This window comes from Cervus elaphus, chromosome 17 (assembly GCF_910594005.1).
Source record: "Cervus elaphus chromosome 17, mCerEla1.1, whole genome shotgun sequence".
In the NCBI taxonomy this organism is placed as follows: Eukaryota; Metazoa; Chordata; class Mammalia; order Artiodactyla; family Cervidae; genus Cervus; species Cervus elaphus.
The window spans coordinates 14,384,925-14,403,455 of NC_057831.1; the positions used below are offsets into that span (position 1 = coordinate 14,384,925).

At 38.9% G+C, this 18,531-nt stretch overlaps 1 protein-coding gene across 50 annotated transcripts in view; it reads right to left on the reverse strand.

Annotated features, from left to right (window-relative positions):
- ANK2 (ankyrin 2) overlaps positions 1-18,531 on the reverse strand; it is a 684,658-nt gene that overhangs the window by 62,384 nt on the left and 603,743 nt on the right. For 36 of the 50 annotated variants that reach the window (XM_043870805.1, XM_043870799.1, XM_043870790.1 and 33 more), the window contains 3 exons: positions 10,489-10,633; positions 3,829-3,931; positions 3,028-3,131 (listed from right to left, as the gene is read on the reverse strand). In XM_043870805.1, coding sequence (XP_043726740.1) covers positions 3,028-3,131; positions 3,829-3,931; positions 10,489-10,633 — 352 coding nt within the window. Of the gene's footprint in view, positions 1-3,027; positions 3,132-3,828; positions 3,932-8,332; positions 8,345-10,488; positions 10,634-18,531 lie in introns of all 50 variants that reach the window. The other 14 variants (XM_043870793.1, XM_043870810.1, XM_043870785.1 and 11 more) reach the window with 2 other exon arrangements.

The following is an 18,531-nucleotide window of genomic DNA, read 5'->3' on the forward strand; positions in this document are numbered from 1 at the left end:
TGAAATAATATTTAAAATGAGTCACAAAACTAGCTATTGATAGAAATTTGTGGCTTACATCTGTTGATTCATTACGCACTTAATGAAATGGGGAAGAAATGTAAAATTTAAGTTCTTGTCCAAGCTTGCATTGGATGTGATCATGGTTAGGATACTAGAAATAATAATCACACTGTGAATCAGTAAGGTAACTTCTTTAAAAACAACAAAAATATTAACAGTCAGCCTTTCTTTTGCTAGATAATAGCTGTATTTACGGGTCAGAACAGATTTTTTAATCACTGATACTTTTTCTCCTATTGTGATGAACACTAGTCATTGGAAAGTAGAAGTAAAAGGAAATAATGGTGCTTATTGGTAGAAGTTGTGTCTTCTATTAATCTAAAATCTCTTCATCTAATCTAATAGATCATTATACACAAAACTAGAGACATATGCATATAAAAGCTAACTTTATTATCCCCTCTATCAAAAATTATTTTTTTCTTACAATTTGGGCAGGCTTTGAAGTGGCCTAGGAAGGAATTCACCTAATTAATTAAAGAGAAACTCAGCTCCTTGAAAATTACATAAAAACTATTACTCAGGAACCTGATGTATAACAAATACAATTATAAGAAGTCATTTTTATATGATATATAATGAATACTGTTTATATTAATATCACAGTAGCTTTCAAATACCATCATATTCAGAAATATTAAATTTTTAGTGGTAACTATCCATTCTACTGGAGCCATCTTTTGCAGTGTTCATTCAAATACTATAGTAGAGACACAACTTTATGATAGATTACCTGATAAAAAATAAGTCAAATATTGCCATTATGAATTGTATCACACTGGTTATTCCCATTCAGAGAATTCAGAATACTTTTGTTTCACTAATTAGAAACTTGCTAAAGATGTGTGTGTGGATTGTATAAATACTAATGGCTAAAATCTATTGAGTACTTATTCTTTCTAGGCAAAATGCTAACTAATTAAGAAGCATCTAATCCTTAAGTCTCCCCTATGGACTCTATAATATAACATTCATCTTATAGATAAGTAAACTGAAATATTTTATACAGCCTGCCCAGTGCCACATATTGAGTGTCAGGGCCAGGATCTGAATTCTGTTTGATATGATTCCAAAGCACATTCTTAACCATCACGTTATTGCTTTTTCAGAGACTGTCTTCCAAATTCAAATAACAACAAATCAGCAAGTTTCTCAGAGGTACTGGCTAGGTCTTACTCATCTGTTTTCCTTAGTGCCTGGCACAAAATTTGGTGTGTTGTAGAAGTCAACAGTGTGTGAAGAGAGAATACTTAAGTAAATGGAAAGGATAAAAAGATATTTGAGGGAACTAGTCATATGTTAATTACCTAAGTCAAACTTATAGTCGAAGCTTTATTACACAATGTTGTTCCTTTCTAATAGCTTATATAAAACAAATATATTTGACAACTGGTGCTTGTAGAAAATACCAATGCCAAGGCCCAAACAACAGAGACTGTGATATAACTGGTTTCAGTTGGGGCCTGGGCATCAGTATTTTTAAAGCCCCCAAGTGATTACCACGTACAGCCAGAGTTGAGGATTAGAGTCAGTGATCATGTTTCATAGTAAAAAAAATAAGCATCTTTAAAATCTTGGTCTGCAAAAAGACAATTTTTCTATGTCTATTTTGCTTAAAATAATATTGTCACTTTGTAGGCTGGACATGGACTTCAAATACTAGATAATGGTTTCTAAATTCTGATCTATTATCCATCAACACTCTAGGCCCAAGGTTTTTTTATTATTGTTGAAAAATTTAGTATGTGATGTTATGCTTTCTGAACCACTTATAGCTGTCAGATTTTAATTATCTCATTTTATACTTAAAATAAGTAAATTTGAATGAGGTTTAATTGGTTTTTATTCCCCTGAATAACATTTGCATCAAGAACTAGCTTTTACTTATTTAACAAAGAAGAGTATTATGATTATTTTCAATAACTAATTTTAAGAGCCTTTAACAGAAGATCAGATTAAGAAGTCCCAAATTTTAAACTACAGTATCTTAGAATGCTTTCCTGAAAGGAGAATATTTTAGAATAATAGAAACAAGAAAGGATCCATTACTCAAAATCATTCTGTGGATTATGGATAAGGAGTTTGGGATAATAATTTAAATCAAAATATTACATTTAGTTAGATAAAATATGAGCAGGGTTTAAAAAGTAATTAAAGAAAAACATTTTAAAAGTTTATTCATAATTATGAAATTATTATACAACTTGAAACCATTAAAATGTAAGGAAAAGACCAATTGTGAAGAGTATTACAATTTAAAACCCCTTAAGGAATTTATATTCCAAATAATTGAATTCTTCTAACTTAAGAATATCTTTAACAATACTTAAAATCATTAACTCAAAGTCCTACTTTTTAATGAGCTAATATAAATAGGCAGCATTTCTTAAGTAGTGGCATATATATTACCTGAATGATTTTAAAACGATAAAGTCATCTTGAGAACCTAACTGGTTGCACTCAAATCTCCCTTTTTAACATATTCCTACTTCAAGCATCATGTGAACTCCTCTGTATATCTATATGACTCAGACTCCTGTAAACATTATTTTAAATGCATTAATATGCAAGGAAAGGCATTTATTAAACTAGTCATTTAATCTTAGTAAACAGAACTTTCAAAAGCAAATGGATCTTGCCCCTCTTTTCAATGTATCTTAATGACAAAAATATGAATAATAAGGAGGCCACAGGTATACTCTGGTTAGTTAACAAGCTATTTGACGTAGTCCTATGCGTTATTTTAAAACAATGGTCAGTTCTTCCATGCTGAATTCAACCCTTTTTGCTGGTCTGTTTGTGTGGAGAGAGTCCGTGGCAGATAAAGCGGATAAAGCATGACCTTTTTAAAAAAGGTCACTTCCCCTGTAAGCTAGCCATCAGCTAAAGCTACTGGACAAAGCTGTTATTTTCACTCATCTCTTTTTACCTCTTGATCTGGATACATAATATTGATTTACTCACCCTGAATGAATAGGGCTGGAAGAAAGAGCCACGTTGTCTAAGTTCTCAGTGCCCCAGCTTAGACGATAAGAATTCCTTTCTGCCTCCTTGGCTAGAGTTGTCACCTAAACACAAAGAACACTGGATTTAATAAGAAAGACTTTCTTTCAATTAAATTAAAATATAATGAACTTCAAAAATTGGCATCACAGGAAAGTGGTATTACATGGGAAAACATTCTTTTAAAAATATGATATGAGACTAAGGCATTTAAAATATATCTTTATAATGTATTCCAATTTAAATTACATTATTGATGTAGGGTTACACTTGAGAAGTTGTCTCTGAAAAATGTAGGTTTCATCTACTTTCTTATATACAGTCAAAACTGATAAAATCATATCTAAAATTAAGTTCATAACAAATTCTACATCTTTTCTCATAGAAAACAATTTTAAACATTGAGAGACATAGTTTAACCTGTACCTTTTATCTTATACTTTAAAATGCATCCAACCTTACATTTTCCTTTAATAGAGATTACACAAAGAAATTGAGTTTTATATATAATCTTCATAGAAGAATCCAGCATAGCTGAAGACACAAGTAGTATATTATTTTAGAAAAACTCTGCTCATTGAGAAACGCAGCAAACATTCTTTATGCTTTTGAAAAACTTGTAAATCTCTTATCCTAGGCTTATCGACTGAATTAAGACAGTTTTTTTTTTAGGTTAAAAATCTTCCTCCAGACATTTCCAGTGTCAGAGAATGTTAAAAAGGTCTCCAGAAAACAGAAAGGTAAAGGCAAAAAGTCACATACCTGGTGACTGGGGATCACAACCGTGTCGTCGATCATGGCGCTGTCCCTCAGGTAGGAGGCATGGCTTAGGGTGTGAGACCTGTCGGAACTGAAGGACCGAAGGCTGGTAGGTTGGCAGGAGGTCATGGTGATTTACCAACAGCAGTAGTAGGGTTGGGAGGATGGAATGATGAGCCGAGCAGGAGAGTGAAAAAAGCGTGCTATTAGCTAACAGTGCAACTTCCAGGGGGACATAAATCGCAACCGTGGAAGAAGGAAACACGGGGCTCTGTGTTGCCACATCTCTCTGTCCAGCAACTAAACTAACACATCTTTTGACTGGTTCCTACCACTCAATGGCCAGGGCACAAGGGAATCCAGAAGATAAAATCTGATACTCCTAATCTGATTCATTTTCTTCCCAGAAATGTTTTAAAACCAGCAACTGTAGCTTACTGCCAGTATAAGAAATTCACACAGAAAGTAATTCCAGGATAGAGTGCTTAAATCTGTGTTAAATCCCTGCAGCTAGGAAAAATATGAGTAGAGCAGAAGACAGCCCTCGGAGAGAATGAAATGAAAGCACAGGTTTCGTTTTCACTCCTTTTCCTTTGTCTCCACACCTCTTTCTCCTCCCCTCCAGCTGTGAATGACTGAAATCGTCGGTGCACACCCCTGGAAGCTACACGAGATGAATGGTGGCCAGATGCGTGCTTCCTGTGGAAGCAGGGTTTCTCCTGTTTGTCTCTGGTGTTTCCAATAAAGGTATTTCAAAGGACAGCACTGTTCCCTGTGCATGTCCTGCGTGTGGTGAGTGAAGCACCAAAGAACGCTGGCTGCTGTGGCAATGAGATGCAAGGGCACAAAAAAACGTTCCTAAGACCAACCCACACCACGCGCGCGCACACGTCTGCCAGCGGACACTGAGCAGAACTGAGGTTTGGCTTCACAACGGGATTCAGGCCTTGATAAGCGATGCTTTACATTGTCGGCAAATCTGAATTTCAGAGTTCTGAATTACATACTCATGTGCAACGGGTGAAACTCGATATGTGCACAGAGGCAATTTCCTTACGCCCTAGTCAATTTGTACAATCAAATGATAAATACATTGGTATCTTAAATAAACTATATTTTATACATGGTAGCCCAAGAATTAAAGATTTGTATTCAAAGTAGTAGCCCAAGGCCCACAGGGGAAAATAAAGACATAGGCAAACTTTCAGTATTTATAGAAGCAAGATTTCATTTACTTTTAGCTAGTAGGTATTTGGCCAGTGAAGCGCTATAGAATTATGGACTAAACATCAAGTTAGCAGATCTATTAGTAGAAACTATTTTCTTTTGCAAATATACCTAAGTTTGTAAGCCATATATTGTCATCTTTGAGAGGTGTCAAAATCTCCAATTATCTTTGAGGAAATCATCACTTGGTAGATAATTTATAGTAATTGGGGTCTTCTCCTATTTTGCTGTAAGATCTATGCCCCCAAAGTAAATGCTGAATATTAGAGGGTAAGTGACATCAATCAAAAGCTAAAGTATCTGATCATATGTTTTTACACCTATATAAGTCTGTGTGTTTATAATACAATTAAATTTAAACAGAATTTGTCAATACACGATCTTATGTTCTACAGGCTCTTGGGGAAGATAGAGGCTCCTGACACGGCCATGGCAGGAGCCTGGATGCCAAGCAAACCATTCACAGGGGTTTCAGTCCTGGCACCAGGAAGCAGCTTATATTACAGCTATTTTTACAGCTGCGCAGCTAGATTTGATGGTGCACTTCATAAATGGGCTACTGTGACTAACCTTAGCCTGACTTTGAAATTGAGGATAGGAAGGGGATTAAACTATTGGGGACAGGGGTCTTTAATCTCAGCAAAAGCTTGTCTCAACTGGCGGACTTTTTTTTTTTTTCCTGCTTTAAACTACAAAGATAACTAAAGATTCACTTGTATGTGTTCTGTTCCAGGCAGCACTAGATCAACAGCTCTTAAATTCTATTCTTCTTTATTTTGTTTTGAATTGAACCAAGAAGGGAAAAATAGTAGAGAGGTCAACCTCTTGAAATGATATGTTGTCTATGGGCTCCTCCATCTTCCCCCATCAAGTTCTACTGGGTTGAGATGTATTAATTACACAGTCTCTTTCCTTGGCTTTGAAATTCATAGATCCAGACAGTGAATTTATACATTTAAAAGTGCTAGATTTATATTAATGAAAAGCACAAAAGGATCAACAGGCCCTGGAGTGCAGGAATAAAAATGCCTGCTCATAACAGCAAGTAGAGACTCCATCACTGTGTAGAATTTACCCTTAAAGGCAGCCCTGGAATAGAAGAAACACAGGTGTCAAAAAGAAAATGGATATTTAGCTTGGATGGGCACAAACTGAATGGATTAAAAAAAAAAGATGCCTCAGTTAAGACCCAGTGACGTGGCTGCCACCACTGTAAAAGTGTAAACTTTGAAAGAGGGCAGCCAGGTCTCAATTGCTACTCTCAGCGAGGTCCCATAACTCAGTGGAGGTGTGTCTGCTTTAGGAATGAAGTATTTAAGAGCTCCTTTGGGTGTGAATGTAAAGAGGTATTAACGAGGTTTTTAAGAGTTCCTTGGAACTCGAATTTAAAGCCACATCCTGTAATCAATGTGTCAGTAATAAACGTGGATTACTCATATCCATCAACCTAATACCTGGGTCTACCTTTCAACTAGTTTTGAACCAAGAGGAGCAAAGGGATGTTGGTGCTATTTTTTGTCTTTCCTAGAGCCCAAACACAAAAGAAATACAGAGGGAGAAGACAGGAAACAAAGAGACAAAATGATCACAAAAAGGAGATTAGGGTAGGGAGAAAAAGATATTAGGATCTACAGACAGAGAGTGAGGGAAGTTAGAGAGAGTAAAGAGAATGAGTAAGTTAAAACCCTATGTCTGAATATCTCTACCCTCTGATTTTATTTTAGCTCTCTCTGTTTACTGCCTTATAAAATGCTAATTGGTATTTAATCAATGTTTATAGTTCTAACTGCTCTTTTTTTATGATATTATAGAATCTACTTAAATGAAATCAATGAAGTTAGAATATTCTAAGAGTAAGGAAATTCTTCTCTCCTTTAGAATAATGACTATAATTTAAGTCTCTGGATCAGAAAATGTCTACTCTGATTTAAAACACTGCTGCTGCTGCTAAGTCGCTTCAGTCGTGTCTGACTCTGTGCGACCCCATAGACGGCAGCCCACCAGGCTCCCCGCTCCCTGCAATTCTCCAGGCAAGAATACTGGAGTGGGCTGCCATTTCCTTCTCCAATGCATGAAAGTGAAAAGTGAAAGTGAAGTCGCTCAGTCGTGCCCGACTCTTCGCAACCCCAAGGACTGCAGCCTACCAGGCTCCTCAGTTCATGGGATTTTCAAGGCAAGAGTACTGGAGTGGGTTACCATTGCCTTCTCCTAAAACACTGCAAGTAAATTCAAATAGTTTGCAACAGAATTGCCACTTTTTAAATAGGTCAGAGGTGGTGCTGTTCAGTTCAATTTGCAATAACACATATCTATAGAAGTGTAAATTTTTACTCACTGCTCAGCTAAGGGATGAGCCAAAAGATTTTTATGATATTAAATTTATACTTTTTCACCATGATACAGCTGCTTATGGACACATATTAGGTGGTACAAAGTTTGCAATTTCACTGAAAATTATAATAATTACTATCCTAGTAAGCTGCATGATTTATTAGAAATTCAATTAATGGTGCTTTCAAACCTATTATAACAAGTGAATATCCCCAAATTCAGTGTGTTTGCTTTAATACATGGGGAAGCTTCTGTGGTTCACTGTTACTTAGTTCTGCACTGACTCTGAATAGCATTTTTTAATTTGTAAGCAATAATAAAATAAAATGGAAACAAAATCCAACTAATCAGATCTTGGTTGTATTCCTATTCAATGTAATCAAAGTTTAGCTATTTTTATTCCTCTGCATCCTTATACATTTTAGGCATCAGAATAATTTCTTCTATCATCTCCAGCTATAAATAGACTAATCACATTTCTTTTGGAGAAGGAAATGGCAACCCACTCCAGTGTTCTTGCCTGGAGAATCCCAGGGACAGAGGAGCCTGGTGGGCAGCAGAGCACGGGGTCGCAGAGTCGGACACGACTGAGCGACCTCACAACAAACACCTTTCTTTCGGGGAAGCCACGCTAATGTTTGATCAGCCACAAGGTGGTGCTGTGACAGTTAAAATAAAGTCGGGCTGGGGGCATGTCACAGACTTTCATTCTAGTAAAACATTCCCCCTTCTAGCTCAAATATTAATAGATACTCAATTTAATACATAAAAATCCTAATTTGAGAATAAATCCATAATTCTAGAATATAAGCAACCCTTGCCAAAACACACATGCACACACGCACACACACACATACACACACACAATACACATATATTGAGCAGTAAGCAGGGAAATGTGGATGTATCCAGGAAGGTCATGTTTTCATGCTATGCAATTAATACCTACCTGGGCATGGTACTATTGAAAGCACACCAAATAAAGAAATGAGAAGGAAAAAATGATTACCGAAAAAGATAACATATTCAATTGGCTAAGCAAAACTTAAAAAAAAAAAAAAATGCAACCATGAAAATGAAATGCTGACTTTAACGCCAACTCAGAAAGGATGAATGCATCTCATGTTTTACAAATGCAAGTGTGGCCCCGGACAACTGACCATGTCTTCATTGCTTCATATCCCCTGTCTCTACAAGCTGAGAAGTATTCAGTTTAGGTAGAATCCTCAAACCACTGATACTTGTCTTACAGAAAGTATTGTTCTAAATCTTTCTCCTTACTAAGTATTTCAAAGTAGGCAAAAGGATCAAGTTAAGCACTTATTCTTAACAAGAGAAATCAAGCTGAAAAAAAACAAGGATTTTTGGATAACAGTAATATGATTATTCACAGATTACTGTGAATTTTTGCAAGGCCATAAATGTTTTATTGCAATTTAAAGTCTTTCAAGAATCTCAGGTTGTCAGGCTCAAATTAAGCAGTGTATCAAAATTCAGAATCTAGAGCACTGGCCCCTCATAAGCTCCCCTATCCTCCCTCTCCAAGCAGCCCCTCCTATATCCTGATCCCAAGGACCCTCTCCATCTAAGTTACTGCAGCCAATGAGCCAGTTGGGTCTTCTTCCTCTTCCTCGCCCACCTCATAAAATCTGTCACCACATCTGGCCAATTTTGCCTCACTGATATGTTCTCAAATTTTTCATTTCTAAAATTCTCTCCAGGATTGCCACCACCCAGGTTAAAAGGTCAAGTCTTGTCCTAGCTACTCCAGTGAACATTGCAGCAATAGTCTCTCAGATGGTTACCAGAGGGGGGTAGCCCTTTGACAAAGCCGCTGAAATTCACCCTCTATCTCGCTGTCAGAGAGAGCCATCCAGAATGCAGACGAGGCCTCCCCGCCTTCACACTGGCGCTCCAGCCGCATCACACTATGTTTCTCTCACACACCACAAGCCTTTGCTCACCTCACTAAAGCTTCAAATGCCCTCCCTGCCTTTCCTCACCACTATTACTCATCATTCCTTCTCGACCTGAGCTCATCCGCTCTGGGAAGCCTGAGCCTCAGGGATTCGGGGGCACTGTGGGCCTCACCCTTCTCTCATGCCATTAGATTAGGAACTCAGCAATTATATCTTAGTCATCCTTGTACCCCAGCACCTACCACAAAGCCAGTCCAGAAAGGCACTCATGTGTACATTGAATTAAAAAAAAAAAAGATAGGAGGGAGGCATTAGTACTCAAGGAAAAAGCCCAAGGTAGGCTTGTTTTTGCTAATTATCCCTTTAGCATTGACTACTCTCTAAAGTATTTATTTCTTAAACTCCACCTATGCTGGATATAGCCAAAAATAGAGCCAATATTAAAATTATAAACCTGAGATTATTGATTGGCAAAAGATATCACATTGTATGAATAATCACACACAACCTAAATTGGCAGTCATGAGGCACCATGGAATGTTCTTAATCAGTTTGTCTCAAAAAAGAATAAACACCTGATGTGCTAGTTAGTAATAACCCCCCAAACTGATTTTATATTTCAGAACAAAATGTAAACCTCCCTGGATCTGGTGATAAAACCTGGTCTCCTTCAGATTTTGCTCAAACTGCTTTTGGTATCCAGGCTCTTGGGGAAGTCTATTCCAATTCCTTTTCAAACAGTCAGTTCCAGGCAACGTTTCCTTCTCAATTTGTTATTTTTAAATCCTTCTTCACAATGTAGTTCGGTTCACAGAAATGATTCCACTAACAAAAAACCCCAAGGGGATTTGGGAGCACCTGTAATGCCACTGAGTAAAGATTGCCCCTAAGGCAAAACCATCCTTTTAATTTGCCTAGAGAAAAAGTTGTAGGTGATTAAAAGTATCATACTTTAATGGTTCAGAGCCCTTTATCTATCATGACTCTGCTTCTTACAAAGTTACACTTTCACTGAACTGCTTACACTCTCTAGGCCCCCTTTCCTTTAAAGCGGACACAGAGTTGCTAGAGACGCAGTAAGATCATACACCGACTGCTGAGAGTACAGGACACCCGTGAAGTGTCCACGATCGTGTCTACTTCTTTTTATCACTATCGTCACAAAGGGAGCGCTTTCTGTGAATACCTGTCGGAGCGGCCTCCCTCCAAGCTGTATCGCAGGTAATTCATGCCGTCCAGGAACTGGCTGCTGGGCAGGGAGTCGTCACCCAGCTCCTTCAGGTCCTCGGGCCTAAGGTACTCGCCCCCATCACCGGTCACTGTGTCATCACCTTGAAACAGTCGAGAGAGATGGGGACTTACTTGTTGAATGTAATGTCAGCGACAAAATATGATTATAATTGTGAGAAAAATCAGCACAAGAGCATTGACATCACTGAAATACTGCAGACTGGGAAAAAACCGAACACACGCAATTACAAAGTGCTGAAACTCAGGGAAACAGTATTTGACCCACTTTTCTACTACTTAACAAGAAGAAATAATTACCTGAGTTGGAAATCTTTTAATATCAGTCATCTTTCTTTACTCATTTCTTATCATAATAGCTGATTTATAGCTTTATATTTAACCTAATAATTAGTACAATATGCACAACTTAGCTTCTGAATGTGGTTTCAATAATTTTATACACAGTAGCCAGCATTAACAGTCTTCATGTAATCAACAATATGCTAAGAAATATCTACTACTCTAAAACAAATAACAAGTGTACTAAATGGAGTTAATAAGGCTTATATACAGATATTAACAAACTATGCACATTAGGAAAAGAACACTAGGACGAAGTGGGCAGATTGTGACATTTTAATAAACAACCAGGGATTTAATTTTAAAAACATTACAGAGCTTAGAAAGGATGCTTTGGGATGGCTTCCCAAAGGTGAAGTACCAGGGAAAAAGTGAGTTAAGTAATGAAGCAGTGGCAGAAAGAGATGACGAAGTGTTGTAGTGTCATCTGGACGCACAGATGGTGCGAGTACATTCCCTGCCCGTGAACTGGAATAGAACACTTTCAAAAATACAGATTTCAGGAAATTCAACAAATGATACCTCATTCACACAAATGCTCTCTCTCTCATTAATGTGCTAGAATGGGGGAATAATTTAGCTAAGAGAAACTATTTTTGAAGACCCTTTAAGGGCAGTAATCACACAAAGCCTGAAAACCTACGTAAGGGAAAACCTGAAGGAATGTACTTCATTCTTTTAAGTTAAATATTATTTTAATTTCTTCCATTAAAAATAACTATTTCAAATCAGCACTAATTTATTTATAAAGACACAGCATTAAAGAAATATAAGAAGCATGTCTTCAGCATTTCATTACTTCCGTGTATATATGATCTTAAGAGCCCATAATCAAAATATTATTAGCTTTCTAAATTACTTAAAGCTAAAGACAGTTTGAACAAAAGATCTTGCAGTAAATAGAGATGCAATTTATTCACCACTGGAGTTTTTTCTCAGAATCATTACACTTAATATTTGGCAGTTACAAGTCTCATCATTAAAATTACTTTTTGTTTTTTCCTCAGTGAAATAATTATATTTTTATTTAGTTTTAGTTGAGTGAGCCTACACAGAATAGTAATTAAAAGTTCAGTCTTTAAAATCAGATAGACCTGGTTTAAAATTCTAACTCTGCCACTTACTGGCCAGTCAATCTTCCCATGAGAGTGATACTAATAATCTATCTCACACGCTGGGGATCTGAATTAAATAATACATAAGGACGTATTATAGAGTTCTAGAATATAATATTACTAGGTATTATTTTTGTTAATACAAAATGGTCAAAGTATTGACACTTTGAAATACAAGCTAAACTTCATTTATGCAAAATAATTTTTGAAAATATATAAAGAAAAATATAATTGCACTGCTTAAACAGTTCATAAGTCTGATAACTCTAATGAAAACATGAGTAAATTTTTAAAATTAATTTTGTTAAACTGGTTCCCCCTCAACTCTTGTATATAATCTCTTCTTCAAAGTGTTCCCTCACAAAACCAGATGCAGCAACAGCAGCAACCCATAGGCAAATAACAACACAGATGCACATGAAATGCATGATGTTAGTTAACGTTAAGAACCAAAAAGGCCAAAGGAGAGACAGATCTCTTGTAGTGCAGTGGGTTGAGCAGTATCCCCCCAAAATTTCATTTTGTCAACTTGGAGCCCCAGGAGGTGGTCTTATGTGGAGTCAGGGTCCTTCTAGATGTAAAAGAAGGATTTAGATGAGATCATATGGGATAATTTCAAAAAGAGTGTTTTCACAAGAGACAGAGAAGGACAAGAGAGACTCAGAGGAGACTGCCGTGTGAATGCAGATGCTAAAGAGATGCGTCTATAAGCCAAGGAACACTAACGGCTGCTGACAGGCACTGAGGCTGGAAGACGTGATCAAGGGTTCTTCCCTACAGCTTCCGGAGGCAAGCATGGTCCCACCATGGACTTCCAGCCTCCAGACCTGTGTGAGAATAAATCTGTGGTGATCTGCTGCAGTAGACCTAGGAAATTCCAGGGAAGCTGCAAAAGGAATCGCTGAAGAAGGAATGGGAGCTGGTCAATTGATTGGGGGCAATTGTGATGGGCAGCTGCTGCTGCTGCTAAGGTGCTTCAGTCGTGTCCGACTCTGTGCGACCCCATAGACGGCAGCCCACCAGGCTCCCCCGTCCCTGGGATTCTCCAGGCAAGAACACTGGAGTGGGTTGCCATTTCCTTCTCCAGCGCATGAAAGTGAAAAGTGAAAGTGAAGTCGCTCAGTCGTGTCCAACTCTTCGCGACCCCATGGACGGCAACCTACCAGGCTCCTCCGTCCATGGGATTTTCCAGGCAAGAGTACTGGAGAGGGTTGTGTGATGGGCAGAGATAAGGGTATTTCAAGTGAGAGGCTGGTGTGTAAGGGATCATGGAGGGCAGCAAAAACAGTATGACTATAAGAGTAACATGCATTTCTTACTGAGAGAATACTAAGTGGAACGACTTAGCATTAGTCAGAGATCATGTTGGTGAGCAACGGGAAAAATCGACGAAGAAAGCCTGTCTCTGAACACAGCAATGAGATCAGGAAGCTTGGACATTTTATTACAGGACTTGTGGGACTTTCCACTATTTCTCCCTCTTGTATAACTGGTAAGTCTTTACACAGGAGTATTTTTATGAGTCAAATAAGTTGGGATTCCCCCTTGGTTTATTTCTGGGAGACAAAAAGTTCTAAGATCAATTCTAAGACTTGGCTTATTAAAACACAAGTATTGTTTGGATATAGGCCTAAATTATTTCAGAAAAAAAATGCAAGTTTTGTTAACCTTTGAGAAAACTAAGCCTTATTTATGAAAAAGTGGAGGGAATGACTGAATTCATGATGACATATAAAACAAGCTGTACTTCATGGATCCCTTGAGCAAAAGGCCTACAGAACTATTTAAAACCCAAAAGTCTGCTTGAATGTACTCTCTCGTTCTTGCTCTATCCCCTACTCTACTACCCCAACCCTCCTCTAAGATCCAGCAATCAAATAGTTGAGCTTTGCCTTCTAGCATCAAATTCCTAATTTCACCCAGACTGAGGCATCCTACCCATCCCCAGAGTCAATTGGCTTTTGCATTTCATCTTGCTTCTCATAATTTGCCAGCTCTCACCAGTCTCTTAGCAACCAAGATGGTTACAGAGAACAAAGACAAGTCACAATGAGCTTCAATTTCTTCTTAAAATTACTCACAAGTGAAAGCATGAGCCACTCAGTCATGTCCAAATCTTTGCGACCCCATGGACTGTAGCCCACCAGGCTCCTCTGTCCATGGAATTATCCAGGCAAGAATACTGGAGTGGGTCGCCATTCCCTTCTCCAGGGGATCTTCCTGACCCAGGGATCAAACCTGGGTCTCCTTGCATTGCAGGCAAATTCCTTACCATCTGAACCACCAAGGAAGCCCCCAAATTACTCAAAATTCCTTAATAAAGTAGGGCTTACACTTCAGGTTCTCTGTCTTATTCCTCCCCTTCATCTTCCCCTCTTGTCATCCCTGAGTGGACAGAAGGTTTACATGGTGAAGGAAAGAGAAGAGAAGGTCGCCCAGCTGGACTCACTCCCAGTCTGGATAAGCAAGGCCCAGTGTCAGCAGTTTTACCTTGTAGAAGATGCAGATGAACTTAGCCTTCCCCTCCTGTGCATGTAGTCATATTAAAAGACAGAAAGAAAGCAACTGGAAGAGGACACTTTTAATCAAATATATAAAATTGAGTGACTGTGGTGATAAGTCAATGCACAACTGAAAAGCCCCTTATTTCACTGAGGTCATGAGAGAGTGGATGTCCTTTACATTCTCCCTCATTTCTGCATTTTGATGGTTTTATTACAATGGTATCTGCCTAAGACAGCTGCTACATTAAAAAAATCCCCTCCTAGGCTCTGTATTACCAAATGTGAAGTTCAAGGCTTTCGAGACCCCTATGGTGGCCTTGTGTCCATCCTGATGCCTGACTATGTTTCAGAGTCACTCAGTCGTGTCCAACTCGACTCTTTACGACCCCATGTTCTGTAGCCCGCCTGGCTCCTCTATGCATGGCATTCTCCAGGCAAGAATACTGGAGTGGAGGTCCTACAGTATAGCACATGAAACTCTGCTCAACATTATGTGGCAGTCTGGATGGGAGGGGAGTTTGGGAAAGAATGTACACGTAAATGTATGACTGCTTGGCTTCCCTGATAGCTCGGTTGGTAAAGGATCTGCCTGCAATGCAGAAGACCGCAGTTCGATTCCTGGGTCAGGAAGGGATAGGCTACCCACTCCAGTATTCTTGGGCTTTTCCTGTGGCTCAGCAGGTAAAGAATCCGCCTGCAATGCAGGAGACCTGGGTTTGATCCCTGGGTTGAGAAGATCCCCTGGAGAAGGGAAAGGCTGCTTACTCCAGTATTCTGGTCTGGAGAATTCCATGGACTGTTTAGTCCATGGTGTTGCAGAGTCAGACACGACTGAGCAACTTTGACTTTCACTTTCATGTATGGCTGAGTCCCTTTGCTGCCCACCTGAAACTATTACAACATCGCTAACTGACTGTACTCCAATATAAAATAAAAATTTTAAATAAAACAATAAAAAAGAGAATACTTAAGTGGGTTATGATTCCCTTCTCCAGAGAATATTCCTGACCCAGGGATCAAACCCAGGGCTCCAGCATTGCAGATGGATTCTTTACCGTCTGGGAACAGATTCTTTACCCACCAGGGAACACTTACATCTCAGAGAGAAATGGCCAAAGATGCAGAATCCCAACTTGCTGGCGTCAGTGGCCAGATGCTAACCCAATGTTGGAATTATCTGGAAAGGTACGTACTTAGGTAGTATTCTTGCCATAAAACTCCTCTCCCAGAACATGTGTGTATGAACCATGCTATTTGATGGTGTCTGCAGTGTGGGATGGAAAGCAGAAATATCTATAGAAATTAACAGAAAATGAAAAATAAGTCTGGGAAAAACATGATACAGCTAATGCTTTAAATGTTATTATGGTGTCCAAAAAAATAAGACAATCATATTCTTGCCTTTCAACGTGGTAAGAGGACTTCTACAGTCCAAGGCGAGCCTATCCCGGCCTTTAAACTCTCATCTTTTTTCATCTTCCTAAATTCCTTGTCTGCTAGATCCTTTATCTTCGACCTCTGCATCTCTGCTAGCCCTTTCTTTCCTCAGAAACATCCATGTTTCTGCCCGCTTTGAAATACAGCAACCTCTTCCTCCAACTCTAAGGCCTTCTTTATTTCACACTCTGAGTCCTTTTCCTTTCACAAACAGAGGCTTTCGTTTTTACAGATTAATCAGTGGCCAAGAGGTGACTTCTTTGCAAAACTACCCTCCTTAATTTTTCTGATGTAAATCCTCCCTGGTCTTCCCCCTTACATCTTTGAGTCTTTCTTTCCAGTCTCCACTCTCCTTAAATGTTGATACTTCCCTTCCAAACTTTCTTCTTATTTGATACATCATCATGTGTTTTTAAAACTTCAAAGATAACCTATATTTTGCTTACACACTTTCTGTATCCATCCCAAACCTCTCTCACAAACTTAACACACACATTCAAATGTTTCCTGGACTTCCCCACCTGAACTTGCTATAAGCGTCTCAGATTCAGCATGGTGACCCCCGCCTCATCTTCTTCCCCACCTTCCTCTCTATCCATCTGCTTCTGTCTGCAAATTCCCTACATGAACAAGCAGTACAACTACTTACCTACCAGAGCCAAGGCGGGGAAAAGGGATACAGGTCTACTTTCAGATAAGATTCTGAATTTAAATACTTAACCCTTATTTGTTCAAGTACAGTTCTACAGGCTTGGAAAGAGTTTATGACAGAGTGGTTATACCCTAGCATTCTTCATCAACTGCCTTATTTGTTGTAAAACAAATCAACAAAAAGTAACCCCCCCCTTTTTTTTTTTTGCATCATAACAAACCTAAAGTGAACTTCCTTTCTGTTTCTTATATTTGAACAACCCTTTCCCTGACATTACGTTTTCACTTACTTAACAGAATTCTGACTTCTAGGTTTTAGGAGTTAACTTTTTTTTTCATTGTATTCTCCAATCATTCCAAACAACTTCATGAAAACCCTTTCCTACTAATTGTATAGCATTAATGTACTGCTTGCTGTCAGTTTCCTGTTTTGTTATCTGGAAACTAAAGAGTCCTCCGGGCCAGAGCCACTGCCAGTCTCTAGAGGGCACAGACCACAGGATTATGGTGACAGATCCACACGTACAGGGGAAAGGGCCCAGGATTCTCCCTCCTGACAACTCTGCACAACGCCAGGAAGAAGGAGACTCTCTGAAATGCTCCCGAGGTCTCTCCCTCTCAAGGTTACTGAGCACTTCTGCAGATAAGTGCGTAAAGAACTGAAATCTGGGGGAGGTGCCGTCCTAGGGTCAAGAGTCCACAGTGGAAGTGGGTCAGAAGGAAAAGACAGATGTGCCTCTGTATTTCATCCCAACACTCAGCCACTCTGGAGTTCTCTTGATTATTAGGACACATCATCCCAGAGAACTAGTGGAGAAGTTTGTACAAACCTCCCGCTCACAAATCCCTGAGTATAAGGGATACACGGGTCACATTTCCACAGGTAATTTAGTTACTCAGGTGTTCTCATCCCAGAGCCCCATCATATAACTTATGGCTGAGGAGCTGAGTCAGCAAAGACAGGAAGCAGCTCACAATCCTTTGAAGATGTAAAGGATTACATTGACGGCTTGGTTTTAGTCTGCACAGTAGACTAGACTGAATTCTCATGTCTCTTTTTCTTCCATTTCTCTGCCATCCGACTTATTTTACATCCCGACTGAGCTATTACAGCAGCTTTCCAAGTGGGTTTAGATTCCAATTCTCCCACTTAGTAGCTCTGTGCCACTGAACAAACTACTGAATATGTTTAAGCCTTGGTCTTCCCATCCTTACTTAGGTGAGCCTTTTCACCTGAAAAAAAAAAAAAAATGAGGGAAATCCACAGTTGATCTCATATGGATGCTTTGGGGATGAGATAATGCATCCAGCTTACACACAATAACATTACTTTAACCATCTGTTGATTGGATTCATGAATGGAAAATTCTGATTTCTTTACTATAGCAAGTTAGCCTGCTAGGACATCTATACTTGGTTTGAACACTCTTCTGAGTGTTGACACACAGATGATTATTAAAACAGTAGAGTTGTAAAGAAAACAGGGACTAGCTAATACTATCCAAACACAAGCAGCTGTACTTTGCCCATATAAATGATGCTAGGTTCCAAGAAAACATTTTAAACTCACAAAAAATTAAAGGATTGGCAATGTCAACTAGTCAAACTCTTTTATACTAATTGTACTAAAACGTTAGTTCACAATACTTAGCTATATTCTACACAAGAAAACTATTCAACTTGACTTTCTTAGTAGGGAAAAATGCTCCCTGGTGGCGCTAGTAGTGAAGAATCTGCCTGCAATGCAAGAGATGCAGGAGACTCAGGTTCGATCCCTGGGTCGGGAAGGTCCCCTGGAGAAGGGCATGGCAACCCACTCCGGCATTCTTGCCTGGAGAATCTCATGGACAGAGGAGCCTGGTGGGATGCAGCCCATAGGGTCACAACGAGTCAGACACAACTGAAGCGACTTAGCATGCAGGAAGCCACAGA